The sequence below is a fragment of the Periophthalmus magnuspinnatus genome, chromosome 9 (genome assembly GCF_009829125.3).
Source record: "Periophthalmus magnuspinnatus isolate fPerMag1 chromosome 9, fPerMag1.2.pri, whole genome shotgun sequence".
In the NCBI taxonomy this organism is placed as follows: domain Eukaryota; kingdom Metazoa; phylum Chordata; class Actinopteri; order Gobiiformes; family Gobiidae; genus Periophthalmus; species Periophthalmus magnuspinnatus.
Window position 1 is genome coordinate 23,529,637 of NC_047134.1, and position 12,361 is coordinate 23,541,997.

At 38.9% G+C, this 12,361-nt stretch overlaps 1 protein-coding gene across 1 annotated transcript in view; it reads left to right on the plus strand.

The window, feature by feature from the left end:
- Nucleotides 1–12,361, plus strand: part of LOC117375674 (dmX-like protein 1) — a 91,453-nt gene that overhangs the window by 58,190 nt on the left and 20,902 nt on the right. Inside the window, exons 38-45 of the mRNA XM_055224281.1 lie at nucleotides 337–482; nucleotides 746–831; nucleotides 2,536–2,731; nucleotides 3,804–3,921; nucleotides 4,241–4,303; nucleotides 6,082–6,168; nucleotides 7,704–7,822; nucleotides 11,160–11,307. Coding sequence (XP_055080256.1) covers nucleotides 337–482; nucleotides 746–831; nucleotides 2,536–2,731; nucleotides 3,804–3,921; nucleotides 4,241–4,303; nucleotides 6,082–6,168; nucleotides 7,704–7,822; nucleotides 11,160–11,307 — 963 coding nt within the window. The remainder of the gene's footprint in view (nucleotides 1–336; nucleotides 483–745; nucleotides 832–2,535; nucleotides 2,732–3,803; nucleotides 3,922–4,240; nucleotides 4,304–6,081; nucleotides 6,169–7,703; nucleotides 7,823–11,159; nucleotides 11,308–12,361) is intronic.

Sequence of the window (12,361 nt, forward strand, 5' to 3'; positions counted from 1 at the left end):
GGGCAAGACACTTAACGCCCCCAGTGTCTGCGTACACTGGTGTATGAATGGGTGAGTGATTCCTTGATGTAAAACGCTTTAATTGACTTGAAGGTGTTAAAGCACTATATGAAAATGTGACCACATATATATCTAATACTCAAACTCTAACTCCTACCTCTAACTGCTAAATTAAAAGATAGTTACTGAGTTTTTCTTTGTTTATTCGTGTTGACAGAGAAGACAAGCCAATTCTTAGTTTCCCTCCCCCTCAATTTAAACGATTGTCTCCTTTTAAAATGCCACATCAACACAACCCATTTGATTACTTATTTTCATGTCTCTATTATTTGTTAGCCACCGTTGCCGCCGTCTGAAAACCGCATCGATTATGACTCTGAGGCGAGTGTAGGCAGCGATGATGATGAAGATGACGATGATTACGAGGATGTGTTTGACCCCAGCTCGCCACAAAAAGAGCACTCGAACAATAATTCATACAGGTAATTAGTCATTGAGTAAGGTAATTAAAGGTTCGATATTACGCAAAATGGACTTTTGTGAGCTTTAAACCATGTTAGAATGCTGTTTCCTCCTTAAAAACATACCTGGATTTGTAGATAAATAATAAAAGGTCACTCAAGCATGTGTGAATGAAACAAAACACAACTCCAGGTTTGTTTGTGATGAGGAAACAACATTACAACACATCAGAAAATAATGTAATACAAGCCCTTAAATATGTGTTTTCTCTTTGCCTTTGCAGTTGGTGTCTGATGCGTCTGGCCATGGTTCAGTTGGTGCTGGTCAACCTCAAGTCTTTTTATCCTATGGCTGGATATGATCTTTTAGGTAACCAATCTATAGATCCATATTTAAAGTTTAAACTATGTAGAGTTGATAGCCTGATTAGCCAGGACCATAGCTGCAAATAGCACTTTTTGAAATTGTTTTGATATTAATCATAATTGAACTGCTTGCCAGAAAAATATTTTCATAAGCGTTCTGCTCAAAGTCCATATTAAAACATGCCCAGGAGCATTAACAATTGAAAAAGATGGAAATATAAACTGCGATAATAACACAAGAAGCTGCATGGATTTCAGAACATATTTGTAAATCCCTAAACTACAGGGTGGGCAGGTTTTTTTTTTTTACTTAAAGATACACTATGTGACTTTTCTGGTGCCATTTGTTTCCATGGTGATGTTATTACCTTACCTGAGGCTTCCTATAATAGAGGTTATGCAGATGATACACAGCATTCAGAGTTTTTAGAGTGAGTGGTAACATTATGGTGGATTTCAGATTTTACTTGCCAGATTTTCCCTATTGATTACATTGTACTTTACCATGAAATATCCAAAAGGTAAGTGCACATATGTTGAACCTGATCATTTCTGTTACTGACAAGACCCAAGAACTCACTGTATTACAACAGAAGTCCATTTTAGCTGCCCTCATCTGTATTAAATAATATTGATCTATACTATAGATCAATATTATTCTATAGATCAATATTATTTAATACAGATCACCACATTCTATAGATTCTATAGAATGTGGTGATCTGAAATCCAGCAATATGGGGATCAATGGGAAGTAATGATATTTTCTTCTATAAAAGGTTTAAACACTAAATATAAAATCTGAATGAGCTGCTACAGTCTGATAATAAATATAAAAGTCTACAACTCTGTTAAATATTGATTGTGTACCTGACTCTAAGACAAGAAACCTAAGTAAACAGATATAGAAAACCATTGAAGAGTTGGCAAAACGGTTAACGGTTAGCTAAGCGGTGAACAGTTAAGCCAACTAAACAACTGGTACATTGCAGACACACTCACATCACTGATACAGACTTTGGATCAGATACAGATGAACTGAACCTTTCTCTTCTTAAAAAACACATTTCTGAGTCTGTGTGTTGAGGATATTAATTGACTTGGTGTGAGTTGAAGTGTCCTTTATCTTCCCCTATTGTTAGCTAACAAGCTAGCTAGTTCTGCACAGTCATGGCAACAACTGACAAAGTACTCTCAGTTATCATTCTGTCATATACAGCTAATTTTAGCCAAAAAATAAACCCAGGGACACGTTTTGTCTGTTGCTCTGCCCACAGTTTGGCCTCAGTTGTAATATTGAGAAGCATTTTTCAAATAAAATGATGTCACTGCATAACGTCTATAAGGCCAGAAATGTATCTGTATTCATGGAGAGAAGTGGGTAACACCACCAGGCCTAAGTTACAGGTCAGATCTGTGGATAGGTGACCCCACAGACGGTAAGAATGCATGTTTTTCAAGTTTTATTCATCAACAAAAACAGATGCAATTTAATACATGGAAGAGGGTAGAAGAACTTTAATGCCCTACTGTGGAGAACTACAGGCAAAGCTACCACATCACCATGAGATGCTCTGCTAGAAAAGTTACATAGTGCATCTTTATTGCAAATTTTAATGAAGTTGTGATTAATTTTGCAGCTCTCGTTTATACCTATACCAATGTCCTCTCCGCCTGTTAAGAACCATATCTGTGCTATTGTCTCTAGACCTCCCCGTGGCCTCCCCTCTGTGTCACGCTGTGCTGAAGACGCTGCAACGCTGGGAGCAGGTGCTTCAGAAGAGGCTGGAGCTCTTTGGCGGACCACCTCCAAAATACATCTCCACTAATCCCCTAGAAGACACCCCTGGCCCCGCCCTCCTCAGGCACAAGGCCCTGTTTGAACCCACCAACACCCCATTCAGGTATAGACACAGCAACAAGAATCTTTATGTATACAATATTTTTTTCTTTCTTTCTTACATAATTCCACATATCTTACTTCTGTATGTATAAAAAATTAGAAAGTAGAAAAAATAAATGAACAGAGCTTGTTCTGGTGTATAAATTGCAAAGAACTCTCTATATAATATAATGTAGCTTGATTATATTGAAAGTTGTTATACTTGTAGGATCTTGCAACCCAAAGTGAGGAGCTCATTCTGCTTTTTGATTGAATAACTGAGAACTAATCACAGTTTATATCTGAGGACAGGGATAGGTCATATTAATGGGCTATTGGAATACTGGTGGAGGGTTGCCATATGTTTGCTATTGAGATGTTGTTGCTTGGCCTAGAATGTTCCACAGTATCCATCAACCGTATACCTCCATGGAGACAAGCAAGTAGACCCGGCTGGATAAGTTACAAGTTTTTCCAATGTATTTTTGAGCAATATAAACGCCTGGAATGTAATAAAGGCTAGATTGATTAATTTAATGCTATTCAAACAGTCCAGGTAAAAGCGATTACATTTCTATGGAGATGAGCAGATGGCAGAATTTCCTCCACAACAGTTACATTTAGTTCACAGTCAAATTTCCTAAACAGTAGCTTAGTTGATTGAGTGTTTGTCCACTGATCTGAAGGTTGGCGGTTCACATCCCGCTCTCTACCACAGACTATGAATAGACATAGCTAACCTGCTAGCCGCCACATTCCAAACAGGAAGTGATCATGGACACACTTCCGGCTTCATTGACTCTGGCTCCAGTTCACTCTCTATTGGAAAACAGTCGTGCCTCTTTCTGTAACTGCTGCTGTCAGGCTCTAGATTTTGGTCTTAAAATGTTCGTAATAAACCACCCTACATGATCCTGGCATTTGTATTTCACTATTTTGTTAACTCACTTCGCTCCCAGTGTCTGCGCACACTGGTGTATGAATGTGCCTGTGAATGTGTGAGTGGTTACTTGATGTAAAATGCATTGAGTGACTTGAAGGTGGAAAATATGAAAATATAAAAATACTGATGTGACCTTGAATTTTTTCCCCAGATCAAGCCACCACTCCACACTACCAGTCAAACGCTTATGGCAATTTTTGGTGAAACAAGAAGAAATACAAGAGACATTTATTCGCAATATTTTCACCAAAAAACGGGACCCAAATGAGGTAAGCCATGACAACTCTCACGTTTGCTTTACTAAACATCACTGTACCAGCTCCCTGAAATAACTCCCACTTAATTACATCTTAGCCAGTGTTGTGCACATTCCCTGTACACCTCTGTAATTACTGCCAGTTAAATTGTATTCGTATTACATTCCCAACCCTTAGCATGCATACCCCCCTCTAATTATATCTATATGCTTCTGATTAATGTAAAACAGTGCTTCCATTTTGTGTGTTTGACTGCATGGCTCACCACTTGTTGTGTTTGAATGTTTTGTGTATCTCCCTCTGCCTTGTGCCGCTTCCCTAATCATTAAAGTCAATTGAGGACCAAACTGACTTAGGGACATGTACAGGAATGGAAGAAAACGTGAGGAATCAGGTATGTGTGTTCTAAGATTCAAAACTTTCCAGTTCTTTCTGATCGTCTTTGGATTTTGAATTAATTAATTGCTATATGAAGCTGGAATAATATATAGTGGGGAGAGTTGGGGTATTTTGTTCTAATATGATCAAATTGAGCTGTAGAGGTGTGAAAAAGTCCCTTTTATGACAAAGTATTTTTACATTCTGTTGTTTGTTGAAGCTCATGTCTTAATGAAACAATCCCAGTGAACCATTTTGAAATAGACCATTTTGTGTTATTTAAATGTCTGTGTAATCCCTCACTCGTCCAGATATGATCCATAGTAAAAGAAAAATTTAAATCTGTCAACTGGACAGAAAGTTGTTGGAGATAAAGGAACTGAAGAAGCTGCTTAGATGAGCAGCCAAACGTCTTCACTCCAAGTTTTTGTCCAGTTGGCAGATAATTATTTTTTTTTGTACCTTTAATTAAATCTTAATTAGCGTCATAAAATAGTTTCAATATACTTGTTTATTTCGATATATCTTCAGAATTCGTTATCGTGACAGGTCTAGCTGGAGGTTGTGGAGTTTTACATAGAGTTGTTGATGGTAACGCTGGCGAGGAGAGTGGAATTCTGGGGTTTTGAGACCTCCATGTTCCTGACTGTTTCATATTAATCTTACATAGGATCGTCTAAATATTGATGAGCACTTGAAGCTAGCATGCTAAGTTGTTCTGCACATGTTTGCTCTGTAATCTTGAGGCTGTGTGTGAGCTGCCATTGTAGCTCCTCCATTTGGCTCAGTGTTAATTAAGCTAGGCTCTCAGAGGACACTCTATGAAGCTGAATAGCTTGTGATTAATGGGCCCAGTACTGTCGCAATGAATCTGCGCTCTACGGGATTATGGGCTCGCGCAAATGGCAAACCACCATATTTAGTCTCGAGCTAGTCAAATTTAACATTATTCTCTGTGACAGAATAAGACATGGACTTTTCCCCTTGAATAAATTCAATGAAGACTTTAATGTAATCTCAAAGGATGTGTGTCTCATTTAAAGAGGCTTTGGTGTTCAAATGTAACATAAATGCGATGTGCTCTGTGTGTGTGTGTGTCCCAGAGGAGCTGTGTGGTACTGCGTGTCTCTGCTCAGAACTATAGAGCTGTAATGGCACTAACCCAGCCTAACCCAGTTATACTCCAGTCTGTGCACTCAGCATAATGTCACTAAAGAGAACATGTAGTGGGTATATGTATGTGAATGTCAGTGTTATTTAAGACCGTTTAGCTTCATGATATGTAGAATAAGAGCTGCATCATAGACTGTATAAAGACGTGGACTAACGGAGTGTGACGTCACCCATAGGTCATGGAGTGCTAGAAGTTATAGGGGCAAATTTGGAGCAGATTTTCTATAGTGAGTATTATAGCAACCAAAGAGCCAATCCGGAGCCAGACTGTTGAAGGTAACGCCCCTTCCTGCCTGCACCGCTTGTTTAGTAGGAAGCGGGCTCATAACCACGCTGTCAACCAAACTTGTTGCTAAGGCTAGTGGGAGCAACCTCAGGGAAATAAAAATACCAGCATCCTGTAGAGCGGGTTAATATGAACAAAATGACGAGGCTCATTACAACAGTTAGAGAGAGAGGACCGACAGTTTTTCAATATAAAGTGAGTTGATGGAGCCGGAAGCGTGCCTATGATCACTTCCTATTTGGAACGCGCTGGCTAGCGCATTAGCTATGTCGATATATATATAATATATACACAGTCTGTGAGCAGCATTTATTCATGACTTTGTTTGTTTTCAGTCTGAGTCAGACGCAGCCGGCTCTGGAGGAAAAGCACGAATCATCCACAAGGAGTCAGACATCATCACTGCTTTTGCCATTAATAAGGTAAAGATCAACTGTCTTTTATACAAAACACTTAATGAGGTCAACATCATTCAAATATCATTTACACAGAACACAAGGTTATGAATACAGGACACGCAGACATGTTACAATTGGTGGTTTGCAGATTCTTGAATGTAAATATAGAATGAATGCAATTAGCAAATCGCAAAGGCTGCAGTTTTTAAAGCACTATGATTTCTTCCACAAACGACAAAATCTCCTGTTTTATTCTGCATAAAATCACACTATAGTTTAGATCTGTACATACATGTTCTGAAATGTCCATGTCAGATGCCCTTCCTGTGTCTCCATGGGGTCTTATTGTGCATAAAACCCTGTGACCCTGTAGTTTAAGTTTGTACGTACATGTTCTGAAATGTCCCTGATGCTAGCTAGCTTATAACTATAATATTATGAGACGTTTACTAGCACAAACCAACTCAGGTGTTGTTTTTCCAACTAAACCAGCTCTTTCCATTCAGATTGTGTTAAAACAAAGCTCAGATTAAAGTCTAACAAAGCCTCAGACAGAGCAGTGCCTACAGTTAACATCACTCCCCCAGGGAATGTTGATGATATACGCTGTTAAGTATCAATTGAATGTTGTGATGCCACCTGAAACCCAGCTGTACAAGCATTTACAGTTTATAGAACATATTTTCAAGCCTTATTCAACAGCCCAGGTCCTTCCTCTTTGATGTCTGTAGGCCCCCTGTAGTTTTCAGGTTTAGACTCGGCTCTGCGGTCGTTTTGGTTTGAGTGTAGTTTAAAATGCAACCGTCACGCTCCCGTCTCCTACAGCTATCAAAAGACTCTGCATGCTTTGTTATCAGTGTGAGCCAAAAGTTTTACTATTCAAGTTCAGTTTGTTGAATTCTTGTCACCCTTAGATACTGCAGAGTCATAAGCTGTTTTTGTTGAAGGTCCTGTATTACACAAAATGGACTCTTGTGAGCTTTAAGCCATGTTATAATGTATAATGTATAACATGAGTTTTTGCTGCTCGTCTCCATGGTGCTATACACTGAAACATTTCAGATTAAGCAATAGCATATCCATGGAGACAAGCAGGTGGTGATCTCTGATATAGCTGTCCTTTTAAAGGTTCTATATTACACAAATTGGACTCTTGTGAGCTTTAAGCCATGTTATAATGCTGTTACCTCCTCAAAAACATACCTGGAGTTGTGTTTTGTTTCATTCACAACTGTTTGACTAACCATTTATTATTTGTCCATCTACATCTCCAAAGCTCAAAATGCTCTGTTCTATCTTGTGATGTGATGATGTGGTAGTTTTCAAGTCAACGGCTCCTTTTACCTTTAGTTCAGTAGAGATTGGCCCCTTCTTGCATTGTCAACATAAAGCATTAGTCATTAGTTACTTATTTACAGTGAGATGGATAATGTTTTTGTACAGAAATAAAAGTATTTGAACATAAAACAGTTTACTCACATTTTGAAACTTTTGAAAAACATAATTATCTATATTTTGTTTGACTCTTTTTGACTTTCCCTTTTCTGACTCTTCGCAAGGCAAACCGCAACTGTTTAGTGATGGCGTCCACCCATGACATTCAAGAGCTCGATGTGTCGTCCATCTTGGCTACTCAGATCTTGACGTGGATCGATGATGATGAGGCTGAAGCCAAAAGGTGAGAGACTGGGCTTGCACATTTCTGAAATATATAAATATATAAATTAAACACAAGCATACAAAATTTGAATATCAAGATAAGGTTTATAATACGAAAACTCTTGTTTGCAAAGCTGTCAGTGTTATCTTTCACACAGGGGTATAAAGTGATAGTTCTGCCCTCTTGTGGTGTATTTTACAGTTCATTCACGTTTTGAATAATAACCAAGTGTTGTCATGATAATAAAACTTCAAACTTGATTTCGATACCATGGAAGGCTTGCTACTCTATAAGACTAGACTGAACACCCACTTCTTTTCCCTGGCATTTAATACTAGCTAGACAGGATATTTTGGTGTTTTATTGTTCTTTTCCTATGTATTGTGTTATCTGTATATTAGTTTTTTTTGTTGTGAAGCACTTTGATCAGCTGAAGTTGTTTTAAATGTGCTGTATAAATAAACTTTCCCAAATAGATACCACAACGATAACAAAAACACACTTGATAGACAACAGAAGATAATTTTCAAAACAGATTAATTGATAATAGTGACATCGTGCTTGGGGTGTGTTGCATGTATGTCAATGGTGGGATGTTCAGGAGTTGCCATTGTGACACAATGCAGTCATTAGCAAACGGAGCCTGATCAATTTTAAGATTGTCTGAAAACTCAAGACAAAATACAAAATGGATTTAAACAGCACATTTTCAGGAGCCTGTGATGAATACAAGCGTTCATGGTCCTGTTTACGTTCAAATGTCAGTCTGGTTTTGACGGTAAACCTTTGATTTTTTTCAGTGTTTTTAGACGGTAAAAAGCTGCAGATATTATTGATTTGATGTGACTGTTAAAGTTCAACCCTGAGTCCATTATTACCAGTAGACCTCCAGCCTGAGAGAGTGGAGGTGACTGCTATACCTTCTGATAAGATATTCTATCAATCAATCAAACTTTATTTGTATAGCACTTTGGTTCAGTTTTTGCTGTTGTAAAGTGCTTTTCAAGTGCATTAAAATGTAAAAACAACAACAAAAATTCTAATATTCTAGGCTGCTGTACCTGTTCTTGAGATGTGAAAAACAGAACTAGTTCATCTTAAACGGTTTGCAGTGGTCCAAACTTACTTGCACTTATGCTTTCCTCAATATTTCAACCTAGACATGTACACATTACATATTTGAGCCATAGTCTGTATATATAAATGGACATAGCTAACCTGCTAGCTGCCATATTCCAAACAGGAAGTGACTATGGGCACACTATCGACTCTGGCTCCAATTCATTTTACATTGGAAAATTGTCGCCCATCTCTCTGTAACTGCTGCTGTCAGGCTCATCATTTTGGTTTTAAAATCTTTGTACTAACCTGCACTACACAATCTCAGTGTTTTTATTTCGCTACTGTGTCCATAAATCAAAATATGACCATTGATAACAGACAAATCTAAACGCCTGCCCCCTGCTAAACCAGTGGTGCGGGTAGGGGGCAGGTGTTACCTTCCACAGCTTTGCTTCAGATTGGCTCTTTGGTTTCCATGATAATCGTGGTTGGAATTCCTAATACAGAACTCGGCTCCAAATTCACCCCTATAACTGCAGCCTCGATGAGCTTCATTTGACTGGAGCTGAACGCTATTGGTGACGTCATACTGACTTAGTCCACTTCTTTATACAGTCTATGGTTTGAGCACATTTTGGTAGCACTGCTCTATATTGGCATCTGGATTACATAACAAATTATAGCTGCATTATTTTTAGTCGATATGTTCTACCCCATCTGTACTTTCTGTTCGCTCAGTGAAGTTCAACCCGGGTGCCTTCTATATGACCTTTGACCTTTTCCACCACTGCAGCTAAATCTAGTGTGGGTGTGAACCAAGCGATTGGTGCTCGACTGTTTTGTGTAGGTGGCATATACTTAGAGTTGTTCATCTTTTTCTCTTGTTGAGCTGCATAATAATCACAGGGTGGGTAGACAAGACGAAAATCATACCCAAGTTTAAATACCAACACTCCAAGGTAATATTACTCAAGTATTAGTCAAAGTATATCATGGTAAACTTCTATTTAAAGGGCCCATATCATGCAATTTTCTGATCTATGTTATAATGTTGTTTCCTCATCACAAACAGACCTGGAGTTGTTTTGTTTCATTCACACATGTTTAACACACAAACCCTGCATATTTACGCTCAGTTCTTCTCTCAAACTGAAAACACTGTTCCACTTTGTGATGTCATGTGGTAATACAGGAAGTGCTCCACTGTGTTTTTAAACTCCATACACCTTCAATAGAATCATTTGGATGATTTCAGCCCTAAAATTGCCAATCTATCAATCAAACTAAAGGTAAAAGTTGGCTATTAACTTGAAACTACCACTTCATGATATCACAAGGTGGAAGAACAAGGTGTGTGAATGAAACAAAACACAAATCCAGGTATGTTTTTGAGGAGATAACGGCATTATAACATGACTTAAAGCTCACAAGAGTCTGTTTTGTGTAATACAGGACCTTTAAAGTTGAACTATGTCAGAGATCACCACCTGCTTGCACCCATAGATATGTTATTGATAAACACCAATAATTAAATAAATGCAAGATATGTCATTTTATTGCCCTACATCTCTATGGAGACGAGCAGCAGACCCTCAGCCAGAAACGTTACATAGTGCACCTTTTAAGTAGGAGTACTCATAGACAATATTACTCAAGTAGAAGTAAGTTATTAAAGTTAATATAACTCAGGCACTACTACCCAGTTCTGAAAGCTCACAATCATAATTTACATTAAATCAGACCTATTCTACACAATTTACTTTTCTGAGCTTTGAACCATGTTCTAGTTGTTTCTTCTCATTGAGCCTCTGAAGTTGTATTTGCAGTGATTCATGATTGAGTAATCTTTAATCGCTTATTTTCAAGACGCCATTCTGCCGATCAATCCCCATTTTCACTTCCACTGGTACATGCACACTGTGGCGTACGCATTTCATTCTTCAGTTTTATTTTCTTCGCTGATATTCATAGGATTCGACAGTGTCGCGTTGTCATTTTGGTACAAATAAAAGTCAGCTGCTCACTAGTGAGAGGTGCATTGTGATGACATTTACGGCGACGTCAGCTCCCATTGGGCATCGCCGTTTTCTAACATGTAAGCCAGTGGACTTGTTCCTTTTATTAAGTCGTTTAGATGAATATTGTAATTTAAATGTGTAAATTATAACATAATGATCCACTGGTGTCATAGATAACTATAGAGCCCACACCAGCACAATAGGTTTAAGTACAATTGCTTTAAGTAAACAGTATTATTAACTTGTTTAATGTTTGAACTGTAATCTGTCTCTAGCGTGGGTGGAGATGAGTTCTTGGTGGTCCATGCCCGGGACGACTTCGCTGCTCTTCATGGGACCACGCCGTACACCCACAGCAGCCCTGGGACCCCCATAAACATGCCCTGGTTAGGAGGACTACAGACTGGACGAGGGGCAGCGGTGGTGAGTGTCAGAGAGTTTATGAACAAAATAAATAACTGTTGGTCCTATTTTCAGTTAGTTAATTAGTTCCCATTACTGTATGGTCCAAAATGTGTCCTGAGTTGGTACAACATAAACATTTTTTTTATAAACTTTTACATGGATTTTGAGAACACGATGGCTGCTACACAAAGAAGGGTCTGGTACATAAACTCTTCTGTCCCTGAGATTAGCATCTCATAGTGCAGCTTTATACACTCACCTGAAGGATTATTAGGAACACCATACTAATACGGTGTTTAACCCCCTTTCGCCTTCAGAACCGCCTTAATTCTACGTGGCATTGATCCAACAAGGTGCTGAAAGCATTTTTTAGAAATGTTGGCCCATATTGATAGGAGCATCTTGCAGTTGATGGAGATTTGTGGGATGCACATCCAGGGCACGAAGCTCCCGTTCCACCACATCCCAAAGGTGCTCTATTGGGTTGAGATCTGGTGACTGTGGGGGCCATTGTAGTACAGTGAACTCATTGTCATGTTCAAGAAACCAATTTGAAATGATTTGAGCTTTATGACATGGTGCATTATCCTGCTGGAAGTAGCCATCAGAGAGAGGATGGGTACATGGTGTTCATGAAGGGATGGACGTGGTCAGAAACAATGTTCAGGTAGCCTGTGGCATTTAAATGTTGCCCAATTGGCACTAAGGGACCTAAAATGTGCCAAGAAAACATCCCCCACACCATTACACCACCACCACCAGCCTGCACAGTGGTAACAAGGCATGATGGATCCATGTTCTCATTCTGTTTATGCCAAATTTTGATTCTACCATTTGAATGTCTCAACAGAAATCGAGACTCATCAGACCAGGCAACATTTTTTCAGTCTTCAACTGTCCAATTTTGGTGAGCTCGTGCAAATTGTAGCCTCTTTTTCCTATTTGTAATGGAGATGAGTGGTACCCGGTGGGGTCTTCTGCTGTTGTAGCCCATCCGCCTCAAGGTTGTGCGTGTTGTGGCTTCACAAATGCTTTGCTGCATTCCTCGGTTGTAACGAGTGGTTATTTCAGT